Source organism: Electrophorus electricus, chromosome 1 (assembly GCF_041902795.1).
Source record: "Electrophorus electricus isolate QZ-2024a chromosome 1, ASM4190279v1, whole genome shotgun sequence".
Classification (NCBI taxonomy): Eukaryota; Metazoa; Chordata; class Actinopteri; order Gymnotiformes; family Gymnotidae; genus Electrophorus; species Electrophorus electricus.
The window spans coordinates 32,033,496-32,054,358 of NC_137497.1; the positions used below are offsets into that span (position 1 = coordinate 32,033,496).

Genomic DNA, 20,863 nt, shown 5'->3' on the forward strand with positions numbered 1-20,863 from the left:
AACTATATTATTAGAGCTAAATGAACGCATGACATGGACCGGAGGACCTTGACTATTGTGTCACTGAATTTTTCGCAAACCCTGAAAGCGCAAGACCCGTTGAAAGAGCGAACACACTGCGCCTTATGTTGTTCATCTGAGAGGGTAAAGTAATGCACAGCTCTTAAGAGTCCCATACAGGGCGTGTATGTGGAGATCTGATTACCTTCACTCCGATTTACCATGCATCATCTCACGGATTCAAACACGAATGTCCAACGTGACTTTTGTAGCTCCGTCGCTCTGGATAAGAGCTTCTGCTGTAAATGTAAAAGTAAATGTGTGTTTCACTACAATAAAACCCACAATTCTAGCAAAATGTCTACCACTACACAGCAACAGTTTGATGTGTCTCGGTATACCTAGGGTACTTACTTTAGGTGATTGAAATTCACTTAGTGCAGCACGAACTACACCAGTAACCACTGTCGTAAGTAAACATTAAATATGAAATGATAGCCCTGCATCGAAATGACAACTGCTGCACTTGTAAGTTTGCTACAAGTGTTTCAACAAGACCGGTATTAGAGAGCTTCTTACCAATTTGCACACAATTTTAGATATTTTTCAGCTTTAGCGCAAAGCAGTAAGAGTTCCATCTACTCATACTGTGCTAATTACAGATAACTACAAATTCTTTCGACCGAAAAGTGTTCCCCTATCTGAAATAACGAATTATCCTTCTTCACAACTTAATGACATTTGTGACATAAATAAATCACGAGTGTTCTACAAAATAAGTCACATTTATTTTTATTTGACACCAAGTACCTGTCTGTGATGTGTTCGAGTGGTTTTCTGTGTTAAAATATTTATTTCTGGTATCGGTGTTGGGCTAGACAGATATTAAATTACAATTAGCCTAGAATATCCATTTAAACAACATTTGAGAGGCGAATTCTAATAATGAGTCAACCTTCATTAACAAAAAAATTTACTTCAGCAGTAATGATTTTACAATGAAGAAATTAGTGAAGACACACACTACACTTCGTGCGTGTGTGTGTGTACCATACGCTTCATTCCAAACCTTCATTTTTCAACTTCGCGTCAATTTAATAATGACACAGCAGAGAGCAGATTTTTGCTCCCCGGTTTTCATTTAGCAGGTATTGAGTTTTCATTTTGAGGGAGATTTGCGATCAGGGCCTGCTAATCCCTACCGGGGCTGCCGTGATTAGCTCGGTAATTAACTCTTTGATGCTATTTCCGCCCGTGAGCTAGCATTAGCACCTGGCTAACGCAGCTGGGCAATTTAGTTATCCGGATGTGGTGATGACATGCGCAGCCTAATCTTTTAATCCATAAAGTATTCATTCTTCCCCCCGCTCTAATTAAACACTAATATTGGGATTAACTGGAGGTTGGCGGGGTCTTCTTGTGGAAGGAAAGTGGGAGACCACAGTGACTGTGCAGACTGTGCATCTAAATTAACTTGCGGGGAAATTCTGTGTGGATGGTTTAGAAGTTTAGTGTCCAATGCGCTCACACAGGGCAAAAGGCCGGTCAGTGCTAATTTAAAGTTAAAAATGCGTTTTAATCTCCGGTACACTATTAGAAAATCTTCATTTTGATTGGCTGAGCATTTGGGTACTGACGAGGGAAGGGAATAGCGTTGTGTATGCCGTGCTTCAGGTTTGGCCTGGCGAGATACGGACCTTCGCCATCTAAAGGGAACGTTCTGGCTTCCGCAGGAAGTAAGAAAAGGAGACAGATATTTATTGCATCTGGCGATATTAACGTGTAACAGTATTACAATTTTCGTGAAACCTTTATTGGATTGAATTCGCCGCATAAAACGGACGTGGTGTAGACACCCTCTGACCTTATGGAATGTGCCTATCCCTCCTTAAGAAATGAGGTTTGATTTCCTCAAGTTTCTGTGATTTTCCCGTGTAGTTACATCCTTCACGACTGATTGGTGTTCGTCGCTGCAGGAGACGTGTATGGCTGCGTGACGCTTGCAGGCGTATGCTATGCTTGCTTTGAACCATCCACCTTCTGAGATGCATCCATGGGAGGTGGTTCGGCCTGGTAACGTAGTTTCATGTGACTTTAAAAGTGCCACCAGTTCCACAGAACCAAAGTAAAACTCCACACTCAGCTCGGACTGGAGGCGAACTTGAACAAACTACCTCATACAGGCAATCTGAAATGTTATTGTTATGGCTAAACCGACCATTAAAGTCTCTTCGACTTGAAAGACCCCGGGGCTTCTTGGGTTTGCTGTCAACATTAGACAGTTAATGAGCTTGAACATAACTGCCGTTCAAATAGGGTACGGCAGTGGCTGGTTCAATTGTGAAGTTGCTGATTTCCTGATGACCCCTTTACCTTCCAGCTGATATGACAACAGCAAGAATGTATAAGAGAATATTGCGAATACAGGAGGAAATCGATGAATATATTGCCCTACGAAGACTGAATTTAAACTTGGGTTTAAAACTACTCCCAGTCTATTGTATTTGATGTGAATACGTAGGGATGGATTTCTGGATTAATTCAATGTAGACTGCCCATAGGAGAAAAAAAAAAATCAGTCCAGGGAATGAAGGGAATAATGTGTCCAGATAAAACCCACCTGCATCTTTACTCAAAAATGTGGAAATAGTAGATCCAGATTGTCTGGCCAGGCAAAGAACAACCACATATCACCTACTGGAAACAAACTTCATGCCATCGAGAGAGAGAAGAGAAGAAGCCTTTATTGTAGTCAAGTCTCAACTTGGACCAGAATATACACTTCCACCAAATATCTACTGAACAGAAGCGTCACAGTTTATATTGTTAAACAAGTATGGATTCTCTAACATTGCAGAATGTCATCACTTATTCTGACAGGAAGCTTCCTTCTTCTTTTTCCTACTGTCTGGCCTGTGTGTGAGAGAGAAATAATCCTTGTGTTGGTTTACTTATGCACTTGTGAGTGTGGCTATAATTCTAATCCCATCTTAACTCCAACACAACCGGACAGATGAAGAGAAACATAAGTAAGTGTGGGTGTTTTCAACGTTCATTTGAAGCTTAAGGCATAGGAGGCACTACTATCAGTAGCCGTTAATAAAAAAAACAAAAAAAACAATAAACAATGGCTGACCCGGGTTACTACAATCTCATGAGCTCCTTTGTGTCACAGAGCTACCGCATACTTCTTGTTGCCTAAATAGATGAGTTAGCGCAACCTCAGTTCCAGGATGAGGCCTGAGCACAGAATGTCCACACGTTGGCATGAGACAAGACAAGACAGCCGTTAGAGTAGAGCGCTCACTCTCCTGCAGTGTGATCTCACTACAAATTCTGACTAAAGTGGTACGACCACTGGAGGTGTTGCTGGCTTCCGTACGAATATCTGGCACTGGTTCTAACCTTAACCAGTTGTCAGGTTTCGTACGAACTGGCTCAAGCAAATGCGTACGAATTTGGAATTGTGACGTCATACTGTTTCTTTAAAAAAAAAAAAAAAATCAAAACATGCGACACTTTTCAGAAACTCACAGAATGGAGGTGAAGCAAACGGTCGTGCTGGTCCGAGCCACGCTCCCTCCTTACATCAGGTTATCCTCGCATGCACCCTCCTTAAACTGCTGTGCTTCTTTGCTCTTTAAGACCCTTTTTGTCCCGATGTTTGCGTCAGACCTCCCTGATAAGAGCGTTCCAGCTACAGCAGCCTCGATTCTTGTAGGAACGGCACGTCCTGGGAGCCCTGGCTAAAGATTGCTTAGAAGAGCGGTTCACTGGGGATGGCTTCAAAGAACTAACGGCAGCGCGGTCATTTTATACTTTTGTTGCTGCCCTCCTGCCTTCGCGATCTCCGCGGCCGGAGCACTCGGCACTCGATCCGAGCCGAGCGTCCGCAGCATAGCTGACGTTTCTGGCATCAAAGAGCGTCTCTTTGAAAAAGAAAAAAAGGGGGGGGGGAAGCTCTTACAGGATTAGCTTTCTCGATTAGAGGAGGCCCAACGCCCTCCCTAAACCCTCCGCGCAGCCCTTCTACCCGAGTGATTTCCCAAGCGTTGGGTCCTCAGAGCGTTGGCGCCGGGCGCTGTAGAGTTGGCTGGTCGGACAGATGTTCGAGCACTGAGAGGATTATGGAGAGCGGACAGGTGCCAGCCGGCCACCGAGGCATATGGGTTATGCGCTCACCACGGCCAACGTGCTGTCTGCCAACAGTGCGTCCCACGTCACTAACAGGAATAATCTGTACAGGCTCGATGATGAACAAAACCCGGAACTCATCTCTAGACGTGTTATTCGCTAGACTAAATTCACTGAATTTCAGAATTCTGTGTAAAAAAATACTGGGAAAACAAAGAAATAAAGGAATGCATCCATGGAATCACCTTGAAACCTGTTCAGGTCATCTCCTTTCATTCCCTCATCGTAAAGTTCAAAGGTCACAAAGCAGACAAGCAGAGAAAACAAGCAAAGATGGGGAGGGCATGGTGAGGAAATGTGTGTACCGAGGCATCGGACATCATCACAGACCACCATGTGTTCATTACATATGACCTCACAGTGCAAGACGCTGCTCTGAAACTATCAGCAGCCAGACAATTTTTAACATGTGATAACAGCATAGGGTTGTACAATGTTTTAATCAAGGCATTTGTTAATTAATTTATTTATTTGCTTGGTTGTTGGTTTATTCCTGACCAAGAATAGAGACTACTTGGCTCATTGAACAATGTGTTCTTCAACTGCAGAAATAATAAGAAATTATGTAAATGTCTGTTTTAACACAGTTGCTTTCTAAGATAAGGGTAGGCGATCTCCCCCCAAAAATCATATCACGATCTTTTTAACATTCAGTCACGGTCCACCATTTGAACTGCAACCATCCTTCCCAATTTTAAAATGCACTGTTGAGAATATCCAGATTGAAATCAGCCTAAAGATTTATTGCCTGATTTAAAACACCGTACTGAATTAAAGACAAATAACAGAAACATTATACAGTTGTGTTCAAAATTATACCAGTCCAACATGACTAACTAGATCAATCAGTGTTTTTGGTAGAAACTATATTACTGCATGGCAAATAATTTACCAGTAGGTGTAATAGAGTCATAGAAAACCACCAGACACAACATTCATGATATGCATGCTACTGAGTTTGTGTAATTGAATAATTAATTGAAATGGGCGTGTTCAAAATAATTGCAGTGCGGAGTTCAATTAGTGAGGTCATTCATTCTGTGAAAAAATGGGTTGCTCCAGACATTGTTCAGAAGAACAGCGTACATTGATTAAATTGTTGATTGGAGAGGGGAAAACGTATAAAGAAGTGCAGAAAATGATAGGCTGCTTGGCTAAAATGATCTCCAATGCTTTAAAATGGAAAGCAAAACCAGAGAGACGTGGAAGAAAACAGAAGACTACCATTCGAATGGATCGAAGAATAGCCAGAATGGCAAAGACTCAGCCAATGATCAGATCCAGGGTGATCAAAGACGGTTTGAAGTTACCTGTGAGTACTGTGACAAGAAGCCCCCGCAAAGTCCCCCTGTTAAAAAAAAAAAAAAAAAAGACGTGCTGAAGAGGTTACAATTTGCCAAAGAGCACATGGACTGGCCTACAGAGAAGTGGAGAAACATTTTGTGGACTGACAAAAGTAACATTGTTCTTTTTGGATCCAAGGGCCACAGACGACCCCAAACACTGAATTCTAGCCACAGTACACTCTGAAGACAGTGAAGCATGGTGGTGCAGGCATCATGATATGGGGATGGTTCTCTTACTATGGTGTCGGGCCTATTTATCGCATACCAGAGATCATGGATCAGTTTGCATATATTAAAATACTTGAAGAGGCCATGTTGCCTTATGCTGAAGAGGAAATACCCTTGAAATGGGTGTTTCAACAAGACGACGACCCCAAACACACCAGTAAACGAGCAGCATCTTGGTTCCAGACCAACAAAATTAAAGTTATGGAGTGGCCAGCCCAATCCCTGGACCTTAACCTGATAGAAAACTTGTAGGGGGACATTAAAAATGCTGTTTCTAAGGCAAACCAATAAATGCAGAGGAATGTTGTCAAATTATCCTGGGCTGGAACAGCTGTTCACAGGTGTCAGAAGTCGGTCGACTCCATGCAACACAGATGTGAAGCAGTTCTCAAAAACAGTGGTTATACAACTAAATATTAGTTTAGTGATTCACAGCAATGCTAAATCCTAAAGATCTTTCAGTTTCTACAGTAAATATTTGAGTTTGTGAAGAAAAATGCAGACACTGCTATTTATTTTGAACAGCCAAATATTAATTTTTCTTCATTTTCTGTAAAGTAATTCAAAAATTGATACATTTTTCTTCATGTTTTGATTTAGAATATAATGTGCAGTGTTCCCAATGCATGGAAATAAAAACTATTATAAGGATTCTGAGCTTTACTAATGTTTTTAAACACACTGCTATTATTTTGAACACAACTGTATCACATTTTTCAAATACTGAATTAAAAGACATTGTAGTAACAAAATGGAAACAGCACCAAATTTCACAATCCTCTGCCGTCATTAGCGATACATATGAGGAATTGTGGCAATGGAAAATATTTGCTACTGGCCTGATCATACCATGGATCTAAAGAATGAACCAGTGTCTTAAATCCCACACTGTACACAACATAGCGAAATATTTGAGACATATTTGCCAACGCACAGTCACCACACTAATACCGGTTTTGGCAACGGTCCCTCATCTGTGCTGCTAGCTCACATTGAGTTGTTTTACACAATACAATATGCCAATCAGCACTGCCATCTTATAGGCATTCTTCTGGGTTGTAAACACAGAGTGCGTTCACATTAGTACTGACCATACAAATCGTATGGGAAGTTTGGAAACATTAGTAGGACATGCATGTCACAACTCGCTTGAAAAATAGATGCATGTCTACAAGACCGATATACGGCATGAAACCGTCAGACGGCCCAGCCCTAACTAAGCCTTATTAAGATTTCACACCTAGCTCTTTACAACGCTACCAGAGCAGACCCTGCGTGCCAGGACACAAGGAGAATCACACAACGCTACCAGCTCACTGGCACAAAACAGCTTCCAGTGCGTCCGCTTGTCGGACGGCTCCTCGACCAAGGCGAGTTCATATTAGTCAAGTTCTGGCCTGGTACTACAGACTGAAATACACTCTCGCATGGAAGCTAGCTCATAACTACTATGTTCTGGGCAGCAATAACCGTAAGGAGCTCATCGGAGAAGCCACCAGCTCCTGCTGTCAGCCTGTAACATCCGTGCCGAATAATTTTCCCACAGATGATTAAGTCCTCTTTGTCAGATGTGTTGCACTAAGCTCTCTTTACAATACACAAACAAAAAATGGAGGCAGGGGGACTGTGACCTACACCGAAAGATGGGAATTCTTGGCACTGTTACATTCAGGGAGGGAACCAACGGGCAATTCAATTCAGAATAAAGGCAGACTGCAGATGGGGGTACAGGAGAAATCAGAGTATCGAGGAAGACTAAGGAGGAAGACTGTAAGGAGTTCCCTAAAGGAGGAATGGGGAGTTACTGCGTCGCAGTGGGAGAATGCGCTGCACCGAGTGCCGTGATATGGATGTCAGGCGTGACACGACAGTGCAGAAAAAGTGAAGGTATCATTTACCCAAGCCTATCCATGAGTGCCTCTTCAAGTGCTGCTATAATTCCAACACACACACACACACACACGCACGCGCCACAAAGTGGTTCTCCCACGGTGCCGGCATTGATTTCCTGATGGCTCCAGGCAGATGAGCGTGATTACTGGATTGAACATGTCCTGCTCCCTCAAAGTCGTCTCTCGTTTCAACGCTCCTTCTGCGATTCCGTCCCCTCTGGGAGAACCTATTAGTTATACGGCCTCTACGCTGGCTGCGCTAAAGATGGGATATGAATAATTCATTTGTTTAATTTCTGAAAATACTGCGCATGAAGGTGGGTGCCGTGGCGGGGGCTAAGGGCTTAATATTTTCAAGATACTTTGATAATTTCTTTTGCCCCTCAACTCTCTCTCACTATCTCCGTTTTCTTGTACAACATGGTGCTCATTACTTTGAAATTAGGTTCTTAGGGAAAAAAAAGAGAAAAAAACGATCTGCTGCACATAATTATGATTCGATTTTATTTATATTCAAATTTTATTGATTGTGTTAAACGAGCGTTCAACTTGCAGGCCGTAATGTGGTATAATGAGACCTCTGACCACTAAGACGTGGGAGGAATGGTAACAACGCGGCAGTGTTCACACTGGGTTAGCTGGAGTGAATCAGGACGTGCACGGGTGAGGAAATTGGTGTACAAGTTGTAAATAAAGTCATTTAAAAAAGAAAAGCTGTTATCCTGCAGTCAGCAAATTTACAAGCCCACTAATCACTAATTCACTGCTAGAACCTGCGCCTGGGTAGTGTAGTAGTGCTGGCCCAATCACAGGACAACGCTGCTTCAAACGACCTCTAAAAACCTTCAAAGGTCAGGTTTCCCTAATAAAGAGGCTGGGTTTAACCTCTCTTAACTATTTAATATTCTCCATTCCACATTCCACAGTCCCTTTCCTAGCGGAGAAGGGCCTTACGAGACGTCATAACGGAGAAGACGGAATGCTTTATTCTGGACGCCATAATAAGCATATCAAACCACATGAGCGGAGACGTCTGGCTCCGCTCCAGAAACACGAGTCTATCAGTCTCACTTGCTGTTTGCCAAACGTTGATTTGACAGAGCTGTCATGCTATCCTTGAGAAAAGTGAGATAAGTTTTCTTTTTAAAGTTTCAAATCTTCTGTTTGTCTTTCAGATTAGTTTGTTCTTCTATGTTTCATTTTTTATTTAGCACCATTCCCCACTTGCTCTAAAAACGTTTTATAAGCCTTGCGGACGTTTAGGTGATGTGCATGCGGATAATATATGTGTTCTTCGTGCGACTTTTTTAATGCCACTGAACAGAAACCATTTGAATGCTTATGTGCGAGCAAGAAGAATAAATCCACATGAATAACGATACTCAACAGCAAGTAACATTTGCTCATTACAGTAATATTATAATGAGTTGGTAGTGGCGTATTAGATTTAGTGTGAAGGATTCCAATTATAACTTAGTATCTATATTTCATACATATTAAACATCCAGCAAAAACGTCATTGGGAGAAATCTAATTTGCTGAAGTATTGCTGGAACTCTGGTTTAATTAAATGTTGTTCTGACTGTATATCCATACTTGATACTTCCTGTTGTTTTCGCGTGCCTCCCTGACTGCCTTGCCTTTCCCCCGACCTCGTCTACGAATTCTCCTTCAAGTCCCAGTTGGACCGAGCGCTCCGTCTCTCCCTAACAACTCCTCGACCTCCTCCAGCAGCTCGGCGACCTGTGTGCCTGTGCCGTGGCGATTCCTGTTGCTAAAGACGCAACACCTTCCACCGCACTTCTCCTGCAACCACTGCAGGGCCTGGCCTTCGCTCTCCACGTGCAGCTCCACGGGCCTGTCTCCTAGCCAGTCCCCGCAGGAGAACAGGACCACGGTCCGCTCCCACGCTGCCCCCCCCAGGAGCCCCAGGTGGTCCTCCGCGGCCCGTCTCTCTTCTTCCTGAAAGGAACCGTCCAGTCGGACGACCAGCAGGAAGGCCACAGGCCCGGGAGCGGTCAAGGTCACGCTCCGCCCGATCTCCCTCTTGGTGTCTTGCGGGGTGCGCTCGGACGGACTGCGCTTCCACCAGCCGGGGGAGTCCACGACGGTGAGTCGCCTTCCCGCGACCACTCCGCACCTCCTGACGCACTGCGAGGTCCTTCCGGATCCGAACGCTGCCGTTCCCAGGATGGTGTTTCCCGTTGATGTCTTTCCAGATTCAGCGTAGCCCAGCAGAACAAGACTAAGCTCAGAGAGATGCTGTCCGCCACCTGGTAAAAGACATTCACACAGGCATCGTTCGCATACACAGACAGTACAAAGAGTTAGTAGGTGGGAAACTAAGAATGTGAAATTCGCAACGTCACTGCTACAGTTCACTTCAAATTCGTTTACCTTTCGCCGAGTTCATCACCCCTCGATTCTTCATCTTCTTCTTCACTTTTTTCCCCACCGCTCTCCATTTCTGCCTCCATTCCTTGTAAACCCTCTGGTCCACTTCATAACGGCGGCCCCCGCTTTCAGACGCTGTCTCCTCTACCTTCTGGAGGAGCTGGGTGACCTGACTGGTATTGGCCAAATTCGCATTGTCGAGTGCGTGATACCTGTTCTGACATTTCGCCACAAGCAGCTTCAGGTCCCCCCCCTCGCTTTCGATGTACTGCTCGATGGCCGTGTCGCCGAGCAGATCAGCGTGCGTGAACAGGAGAACAGTGTGGTTCCAGACTCGCTTGCCGAGAAGCTCCATGTGCTCCTCCACCGATTTCCTGTCGTCCGCGGTAAACGTCATATCTGCACGGATGGCCAGGAGCAAAGCATGCGCTCCCAGAGAACACAGCGCCACGCCGGAGAACATTTCTCGCTTGTCCAGTTCCGGGGTGTCTCGCGCTGGAAGAGCTTTCCACCAGCCCGGTGTGTCCACCACGGTGACCAGCTTCCCCGCTACCTCTCCCTGGGTCTTCACACACTGGGATGTTCTCCTGCAGCCAGAGTTCCCTCTTCCAAAAATGGTGTTCCGAACTGAAGTCTTTCCAGCTCTCCGATAGCCTAACAGGACCATCGATACACTAGGCAGGGTGCAGTTATGACCTAGTGAACGAAAACAAACAAACAAACAAACAAACAAACAAAAAACAGCAACTAAAATGCCAAATGAATCCTCGTTATATCACAGTAGCAAACCCTGCTGAGCCGCGCTGTAAACGTTCACGCTTGTGAAACCTCACCTTCACGGCTCACTCTTCGTTCCTGTACCGTCATCCTCCTCTTGGTTGCCCTCGCCTCTGCTGCCCTCCTATCCTCTGTGACCTGGCGCAGGGGCTCCGGGGCCGCTTCGTAGGGTAGGCCGCCATTCCTCCACACCATCTCCTCGATGGCCTCCAGCAGGCTCGTGACGCCCGGCGCGCTGTAGCGGTCAACGTTGATGACGTGGTACCTGCTCCCACATCTGTCCACCAGCCCCTGCAGGAGGGCCTCTCCTTCCCCTCCGAGGCGGCGCTCCACCGCCTGATCCTGCAGCCCGTCGCCGTAGGTGAACACCACCATCGCGTGGCGCCAGACGCCCTCGCCGAGGAGCTCCAGGTGCTCCTGTGCTGCTCTTCTGGCCCTGTCCTTGTAATCAGCATCCAGGCGGACGACCAGGAGGACGGCGTGCGGCCCGGGAGCGCAGTGGGTCACGCTCAGCGCCAGCTCCTGTTTTAGGACCTCGGGGGTCTCACTAATGGGAAAGTTCTTCCACCAGCCCGGCGTGTCCACCACGGTGACCAGCCGCCCGGCCGCCACTCCGCGGATCTTCACGCACCGGGCCGTTCTCCTTGGGGCCGTGGGCTGTCTGTGTAGAATCATATTTGCCAGACATGTTTTTCCAGCTCCTCGGTTTCCCACCAGTACGATCCTGAATTCAGAGATAAACTGCACGCCTGCCAGAACAGACGTTCACATCAAGTCAATTAGCGACTGTCGGGTCAGGAGGAACTGGTTACAGTCAAGCGCTTCTGTAAATCAAGCACTTAACCACATATTTTCTCCCTTCTGTATACATTTATCAGACAGATGTTACAGCCTGAGTAACTGTTACAACTACTGAATAACTTTCTAGAGAGAGAGAGAGCAGTCTTAGGCCACAATTAGAGTTGTTGTTTTAGCAATGGTATAATAACTATATAATTATTTCTCAGTCTGTACAAACAGAAAATACAGGAAATGTGCACACAAAGCAAAAAGAACTTTCAGAACAAAATAGCTTCTACAGACCAAGGTCGGCATTTGGTGTGACCTCCCTTGCACTAAGCACATCTTGCCCTCTTTAGGGGAGACTGTCCTGAAGTCATTATCTGCTACCATTCCATTCAGGCTCTGTTCCATTTAGGTTTAAGAGAGCCAGGTTCCTGCTATTGCAGTAAATACGAAATACTAGCCTATAGAAGCTATTTTTTTCTGATTGTTTTCTGTTTTTTAATACTGCATACAAATATCCTACATTTTCTGGTTCTATTCTAATAAAGAGTTTGAGAAATAATTATTTCAATTATTACAGTTATTTTAGCATTAGGTCATTGCTAAAACTATAAATCCAATGGTGGCCTAAGACTTTTGCGCAGTACTGTATATATTCACTCACACACACACCCACCCACCCACCCACACCCACACACACCCATCCACACACCCACACCATCCTGCTAGATTCTTGGGACTTACCAAACTGAGAACTTGAACCGCACGAAGCCATGGTGCCGGTGTCATTGTGATATCTTTGGTAAGTGCTCAGTCCCAAACACTCTACGTTCATCTCATACACCTAACCTGGGCATTCTGGTCCATACAGACCAGCTGCGTAGTTACGCGTAAACAATTTTCTCGCGCTTTTCACGTAATGCCAGTGAACCCAAGAGTCAGGAAAGGAGGTTCTACCTTCGTGCCTGGCAGTGTATGGCACATAAAGATGGGAAGTGTTTAGTGTTCAGCCCACGAGCTGTCTGAGCGAACCGGTTGCATTGGATGCGGGTGACGTGCATGCTGGTTAACCCTCACCAAGGTCAGAGTGGGTCAAAGCCACATTTAAATCTGCTGCAAGTTCGTCAGCCATCGTGGTAAACAAAGTTAGTGTTCGGAGCCCTTGGTGCTTGCTTGTTTGGTTGTGCTTTTTGCTTTAATGAAAGTCCCCAAATGACTTGAACACATCTAGTTTTCAGTTCACAAGAAACAGTGTTTTTAAACTTTGTGCGTTGTTCTGCATTTAATTAAAATGCAGGGCATTGGTAGTTGAGTGGTTAGTGTGCTTTACTAGTAATCAGAAAGTTGCCAGTTAAAGTCACACCACCGCCAGGTTGACACTTTTGGGCCCCTGAGCAAAACCCTTAACCCCCAATTGCTCAAGTTGTACTTAGTCATAATTGTAAGTTGCTTTGGATAAAGCAAACATTAAATGCCATAAATGTATATATAATGTAAATGCAAAAAGTGTGAAAAGGATAAATGACCACCTTTATGCTAGTTACAGCAACTGAATTTGAAGTTGAAAGTAATGACAGTAATCACTGGCGTCAGAGGATCACACCCTTCAGACCACTGAGACCAGCACGGAGCCTCTAGCCAAACCCGACTGGCTCTAATCGGGAGATTGCAGTCAGTTCCTTAGTGTCAGAATTTCAGTGAGAAATGTTATGGTGCTTACTGTGCAGTCTACCGATTTGTGACAACACACATTGTAAAATAAATAAATGCTATACAAATAAAAGCAAACTGAATCTGAATCGGTTCCTGTTGGCTTCCATCACCCCCTCACCACTGAACTGGTCTTCCTCCAATGGCATTTCTTTTTCTTCTTTTGGTACAAAAGTTTAGGACTTATATTTACCCACAAGTACAGCTACCAGTCTATATCCAATAAAACAATCTCTGTGTTGGTGCAAAGCCTGAAATCAGGAACCTCAACACCGAGCATACGTGGACGTGGCAAAGTATCTCAAAGGAAGATCATAGGCAGAAATTTGAGAAAAAACTTTTATGTTTAACTTTATGTGGAACTTTATGAGCAGTTTATGAGGTTCAGTGTTCTTTTTCATCCATTACTTTTCTTTCCCCTGAGGTTTGTGTTTGTTGTGACCGGACTGCTAGTGGTTTTCCAGTCTTGTGGCACTATCTGCGAGTTACCCAAATCTCCCAGTGCCGTACTGTCACGTGTAAAACATAAAAAGTGAAGGTTAAGAACACAAGGGGGTGATTAGCATCAGCTCTTATCGCTCAGAGATCCTCTATCACCAGCTCACTCTGTTTACACAGACGCCATATCAGATAATTGGGAGGTTCTGCTCTGCTGGAACACATTAAGCCTTTAGTCACAGCGGTCACACATGTTACTGTTGCTGTTTACGGGGCTCGGCTGACCCTGTGGGTGCCAAGACTTACAGCTGGTCTAACAGCACAAGACAAGGGCATTTGGGGCTTTTAATAGTACGCAACCAAGCACCATCTGTTTACAGTAAACCGGACTCCTCCAGTTGGTGGAAAATGTCCCTCCACCATTTTGGTGGGGGCAGTTTCTGGTTGACGTTTGTTTCCCCCTTCTCCAAGGAGATGGGGGGGTGGATATTTACACTGCGCTGCGATGACTTCGTCGTCGGGCCAGCAGAAAGTGAGAACGGTCATTTTTAGACGCGCTGTTCCACTCGGAGAGAAGCTGACCAGGCTCCTGCAAACAACAGTTGGCTCCCGGAGTCAAAAACGGCTCTCGCGCAGAACCTCGCCCGGCCCCCCTCATTAACTGAGCGTCGCTGACGCCGCTTGGTTGTCTGCCAGTTGTAGCTCTGGCAAAATCCTCTGCGGAAGATCAGATTAGAGCTGGATTCCATTCCAACACCAAAGCCTTGACTGTTAATTACATTAGTGGGCTGGAAATCAAACGCCAGGCCCGCCGCCTCCCCAGTCTCCTGAAACCCATGGCCGTACGTCACAACGGTCATGGGAGAATCGCAAAAAAACGTTAAAAACAAAAGAGCCATTATATCTCTCTGTGTCTAATGAAACAAAGCTGCATCAACTGCCAGTTTGGGCGAACCGTGCTGGGGACCAGAAAGGTTAGACTGTATAATTAGACATCCCTCCCACATCATCGCAAACACTGTCTTTCTCGTTCCTCCTATTGTGCCATCCAAGAGCAAAACACGAGGCACCATCACCGCCATGGACGGGACGCTGCGCTAATTAAATCTCGTAGAGGCTGTTCAGCGGTCGTGGAAAACGGTGCACTGTTGGTCAGTGGTGGTTATTTGTGTCTGTCATTTCAAAGCAGCGAACTGGTCCACAATAGCCGCTGCGTTGTGTTTATATATGCGGCATGCGGCCCACCTCTCAGGACCCTGCCCTAGCTCAGCTGACGGCGAGGACGTCAAACACAACTCGGCCGAACTTGCGCTCGGCATTCGCGTCACTGCTACGTTTGGGTCGACCGGTGTTTATTCCTTGTGCAGTCGATGTGATGTTAAATGCTTTATTTCTGTACGCTGTATGGCCACGTTATCAGACGCTTGGTTATTAAATCCCGTCTAGCAGCGTGTTGGAACTCCTTTAGACTTCACAACCACAGCAGTTTATTGTGGCGTAGATTCCACGAGGTGTTGAAGTCGAGCTGCAGGGGTCTGGGCCTGTGTGATGGCCAGGCCATGTTCCTGGAACCAGTGCTATACAACTGTAGTTGTACCTTGGTGTCCTTCTGCCGTAGGATAAACAGCTACCATGGATGGCTAAAATTGGGTGAGCCCTACTGTCCAAACGTCCGTCCACAGGTATCAGAGGACGTTTTTTCACAACGGTACTCCACCACTCGTCAATATATGCTGCTTGCGCCAAATTCTGACCCCTCCCTTCAGCATGATGGAACAGAAATCATCTGACCTTGTGATGTTTTCCAATTTTTGCGCTTTTACCCACTAGAAACTTGCCTTTCTGTTTCCCTTAGATGGCTATGCCACTTGGCAGTTTCTGAAACTCTGGCCTCAGCTAGTCCAGCACCGATGACCATCCCTCATTCATAGATGCTCAGATTGCTCGATTTTCCCTTAACGTGGACCCACGCTGAAACTGACCCACGGGAAACTCGCTCACCTGACTTTATGCTGCACTTTGCGGTCACGTGTCCAGTTCCCACACAGGGAAGCTCTGATGGTGAAAGGGCACGTGTCTCTAATAAAGTGGCCTTTCAGTGTAGTTTCATACACTGCCACTTAGGTTTGAAAATAAGCCAAATAACAGCAAGATCGACCGTGTTCTCAGGGTCATTAACGCGGTCCCCCTAATTGTCTGTCTCGAAGACTCAAACAGGAAGTGGTCCCCCTGACACAGGGTGACACGGACGTCTATTTCTCAGCAGCGTCATCCAGCCGCCCGCGGTCAGCTCCACTGTTATTCCCAGCTGCCCGCCTCTCCTCTGCTTTATTTAGCCCCTGTACCACACCCCCCATCCTGACCTCATCGCCCTGGAAACGCACTAAAAGGTCATTTGATTGGGTGTGAGCAGGGAGCGAGGCCTGCTCATTAGTCTTACGGGAAGGTTTTTCTACTCCGCTGAGTTAGGAGAGTGCGCCACCCCCAAGACATGACCTTGATAAGTCGATTGAATTGCTCATCAAAAACACGCTCTCTCCCGCTCTTTCGCACCCGCGCGGCCTGTTTTGATTTTGGCTTTTTTTTTCACGCGACGGAGGTGACCGCAGATGCCCCCCACCGCTGTGAACTGCCCTGGCCCTTTAAGGCCCGTAGCCCCATAGCCCCAGGCACGGACAGGCTGTGTGGGCCGTGGACGGCGCATGCATCACGCTGTCCGGGCCCCGGCAGCCACCGTGATCCGAGGGGGGGTTGGGGGGTGTGATAACTGCGTTAAGGCCAAAGGAGGCGTCAGCTCCTGAGAGCCCAGCCTGGGGAGGAAGAATGATAATACCACTGTAATTGACTTCCTGCAGGACCTCTCTGCTTGCTGAGCCCTAGAGCCTCCCGACAGTCTCCCCCTGTTATCTTTCTGTGCTTGTTTCAGCTCCGCGCGGTCAGGCAGAGCTGAGCGTGAGAATCGAGGGGAAAGAAGGGTGCACTTTAGAGTGAGTGGCGCTCCGAGACGGAGGGCCAAGCCTTGGTGATGTGACCCCTAGAGCGTGGGGGCGCGAAGCCCCGGGCCACCCGTGGTGTGTGGTTGGTGTGGAGGTTTAGATGTAGTGTTACGGGTTCTTCATTACAGCCACTAAATGTCTCTCTCCTTGTGACTAGTGCCTGAACATCACTGCCCTGGGCGGTTCTTCATTCCCCTGCGGAGGCTCAGAGAACTTTGCCAGCGCGCTGGCGTATTAAGACATAAGACGCAGAAGCCCGTGGATCCCAGCACTGGGAATTGGGACCGCGGGTCTGCACAGCGTGTGCACGGTGATCTGTCTAACACTGCATTGTTCCCAGCGCTCTATCCGAGACTCGTCAAGAACAAAGACTCAGCAGCAGACATTAGCGTGGCAGACGTTATTAGCATATGAAGTTGTTTTCGTTATTAACTCTGAGCACTCTGCATAAAAGAACAACATACGGGTGGCATTTGACTTAAAGGCCATTTTTAATCCCTAATGTCATTTGCTTCTTATTGCCTACAGCCCATAACAATCATATTATTTATATTATGATGATAAGATATTCGGGGGGCGTTGTCGTCGGGCGACATAACTGAAAGGCTGTGTCGTACAAACACGAGTTCCTCCGGCAACAGACCGCCGTGAGATCTCATCGCCGTGTCGCTGGAGGGACGGGTATGCTACGGTTTCCCGCCGCAGACACTGAAAAGGCACTTACTGTGGCCCACAGAACAAACTCATTAAGAAAGTGGCTACTGGTACAAACACTTAGAGAGAGAGAGAGAGGGAGAGAGAGAGAGAGAGGGAGAGAGAGAGGGAGAGGGAGAGAGAGAGAGAGAGGGAGAGAGAGGGAGAGGGAGAGAGAGAGGGAGAGAGAGGGAGAGAGAGAGAGAGGGAGAGGGAGAGGGAGAGAGAGAGGGAGAGAGAGAGAGAGAGAGGGAGAGAGAGGGAGAGGGAGGGAGAGAGAGAGAGAGAGAGAGAGAGAGAGGGAGAGGGAGGGAGAGAGAGAGAGAGAGAGGGAGAGAGAGAGAGAGCGAGAGAGGGAGAGAGAGAGAGAGAGAGAGAGAGGGAGAGAGAGGGAGAGGGAGGGAGGGAGAGAGAGAGCGAGAGGGAGGGAGAGAGAGAGAGAGAGGGAGAGAGAGAGGGAGGGAGGGAGGGAGAGAGAGAGAGAGAGAGAGAGAGAGAGAGAGAGGGAGGGAGAGAGAGAGGGAGAGAGAGGGAGGGAGAGAGAGAGGGAGGGAGAGAGAGAGGGCTGTGGTGGATGATGTCACTGGTGCATTGCTGTCTGTCCTCGGGTAATAACGTTTGGGACATGGGGTCATTATGGGCTTGGTCCCAAAGCCCAGTGAGTCCCTGTCGTCCACCTGTCAGGCTGGACAAGCAGGGGGTCAAGGAGCAGAAAGTGAGCAGGTCGGGGCTGGGCAGCGTTCAGTGTTCCATGGCGTCTTCCTCCTCGTCATCGTCGCTGCTCTGAACAAAGTCGTCAGCGATGTCGTCCAGAGAGGGTCCGCCTCCCACGCCGCCGCCGTCGTCCTCGCCGGCAACGGTCTCCTCGCCCCCGAGTTCTCCCAGCAGCTGTTCTGTGTGCTCCAACAGGGGAGGGTCCTCACAGCAGAGCTTCACATACAGCTGTACCAAGCACACACACACACACACACACACACACACACACACGGTTAAGAAATGGGTTAACGTGCCTGTGTGTGCAAATATGCTGTGAATTAAGGGTGGGAAGAGCCCGTCACGTCACAAACTCAGCTGCTCGCCCTGCGGCTGACCCACGCTGCCACTCCGGCTCCTCTCTTATTTTTATTAACATCATTTCTCTCACTCTGTCCTCCCTACCTGTGTCCCCAACCCCCTCCTCCACCTCTCTGTCTCTCCAGCTCTGTCTCTCCACCTCTCTTCCTCTCCCCCTCTCTTCCTCTCCACCTCTCTGTCTCTCCACCTCTCTTCCTCTCCTCCTCTCCACCTGTCTCTCCACATCTCATCCTCTCCACCTCTCTTCCTCTCCACCTCTTCCTCTCCACCTCTCCTCCTCTCTTCCTCCCCCCCTCTCTTCCTCTCCACCTGTCTCTCCACCTCTTCCTCTCCCCCTCTCTTCCTCTCCACCTCTTCCTATCCCCCTCTCCTCCTCTCCACCTCTGTCTCTCCCCCTCTCCTCCTCTCTTCCTCTCCACCTCTCCTCCTCTCTTCCTCTCCCCCTCTCTTCCTCTCCACCTCTTCCTCTCCCTCTCTTCCTCTCCACCTCTCTACCTCTCTTCCTCTCCTCCTCTCCACCTCTGTCTCTCCACCTCTCTTCCTCTCCTCCTCTCTTCCTCCCCTCCTCTCCACCTCTCTCCACATCTCTTCCTCTCCTCCTCTCTTCCTCTTCACCTCTTCGTCTCTCCACCTCTCCTCCTCTCTTCCTCCCCACCTCTCTTCCTCTCCTCCTCTCTGTCTCTCCACCTCTCTTCCTCCCCCTCTCCTCCTCTCCACCTGTCTCTCCACCTCTCTTCCTCCCCCTCTCCTCCTCTCCACCTGTCTCTCCACCTCTCTTCCTCTCCTCCTCTCCACCTGTCTCTCCTCCTCTCTTCCTCTCCACCTCTCTGTCTCTCCACCTCTCTGTCTCTCCTCCTCTCTTCCTCTCCTCCTCTCTTCCTCTCCTCCTCTCTTCCTCTCCTCCTCTCTGTCTCTCCCCCTCTCTGCACGTTGCCAGTTGAGCAGAGGAGTTGGCAAATTCTACAAATTAGCAGCTACTTTTCCACGCACAAATGAGTCGGATTCCGCATCGGTTGGAGAGCGCACAGCTAGTGACTGAGGCCTTGCCGAGGGGTGTGTGTGTGTGTGTGTGTGTGTGTGTGTGTGTGTGTGTGTGTGTGTGTGTGTGAGAGAGAGAGAATTCATTTCCCCCAGTGTCTCTTCTTATCACTGTAAAATACACTCCAAAAGTGTGTGATAAAAAAAGCAATTCTCACAGAGACTACAATACAATTTATCACCTTACACTCCCGCTCGTTAGTGTATATTAAAAAAAGTTCAATTTCTCTTTGAGCTAGGAAGACCCAGTTTCTTAATCGCGTTCAAATAACAATTCCCGACATAATTACACCGAAAAAATAAAACAAACAGAAGTACAAAACCGCTAAAGGTTTGCATTCAGTAAGGAGCCCTGTCACACAGTCAGCAGGCTGCACTGAATAAGTTATCAAGCAGACATAAAAGATCCATAAAAATGCCATTAAAGACTAAGTGTGACTTTATGCTAAGAGGGCGCAGCTGCCTGGTTGATGGGGAGTTGGGCTGATGGAGTTAATACCATTTAGCTTTTTAAGGTCAAAACGTACGCGAGTACACTTGACTGGTGAATGAGAAGGGCTTCTCGGCCCAGCAGGGGATTGGCGGGAATCCGAACCTGACTCTGGCTGTCTCTCACCACGGCTCCGATCGGTTAGATTAAGGACCGGCTAGGTTCTGAAAGCCTCCTCTACTGTTCATAGTAACCAGGTCATGGACGCTCACACGCGCGCAAGCGCAGCATGGTGGGCAGGCGATACAGACCTCGGCGCAGTGGGGACAGTTGCTAAGCAACGGTGAGCAGTGACGGGCTTTACTGGGCCACCAGGGAGCTCATTTACGGACCGACGAGAAAAACGCCAGAGAGTCTAAGAGTCCAACTCAGGCTAAAGACCTGACCTTCACACATACACACACGCCCAGACATGAGCACATGCGCTCAAACACACACAAACCCCCCACACATGAACAAAACCAGACACACACAAAAATGACACACACACAGAGCCAGCCCACACATAAAACCATACTCAAGGGAAGTTGAAAACAGTGGTATTCTTTTACACATCAAAATAATACACTTACAATTATATCCTCGCTCTGCGTGACCAAGGAATTAAGGTTAATAGCACGGCTACACACACAGGAGCAGGACTCTGCAAGCTAAATGGCTCTTAAATAATTAGTTTAGTTTATTATTTATTTGGTGTTAAATTAATAACCAGTCAATATATATATATATATATATATATATATATATATATATATATATATATATATATATATATCTTACATAAATCACACAAGTTCACCACACCAA

The 20,863-nt window shown here is 47.2% G+C and overlaps 2 protein-coding genes across 3 annotated transcripts in view; both read right to left on the minus strand.

Moving 5' to 3' along the window:
• Positions 1–2,728: 2,728 nt before the first annotated feature.
• Positions 2,729–17,751, minus strand: LOC113577897 (GTPase IMAP family member 8). The gene is given in 5 exon segments (XM_027010808.3): positions 2,729–9,373; positions 9,376–9,933; positions 10,058–10,750; positions 10,888–11,580; positions 12,362–17,751. Coding segments are annotated over 5 exon segments (2,091 nt in total). The 5' UTR covers positions 12,453–17,751; the 3' UTR covers positions 2,729–9,317.
• A 207-nt stretch (positions 17,752–17,958) lies between these two features.
• Positions 17,959–20,863, minus strand: part of si:dkey-12j5.1 (uncharacterized) — a 70,217-nt gene continuing 67,312 nt past the window's right edge. Inside the window, exon 10 of one of the 2 annotated variants that reach the window (XM_081715234.1) lies at positions 17,959–18,396. In XM_081715234.1, coding sequence (XP_081571360.1) covers positions 18,196–18,396 — 201 coding nt within the window. In that variant the 3' untranslated portion in view covers positions 17,959–18,195. The remainder of the gene's footprint in view (positions 18,397–20,863) is intronic. The other variant, XM_035526393.2, reaches the window with a different exon arrangement.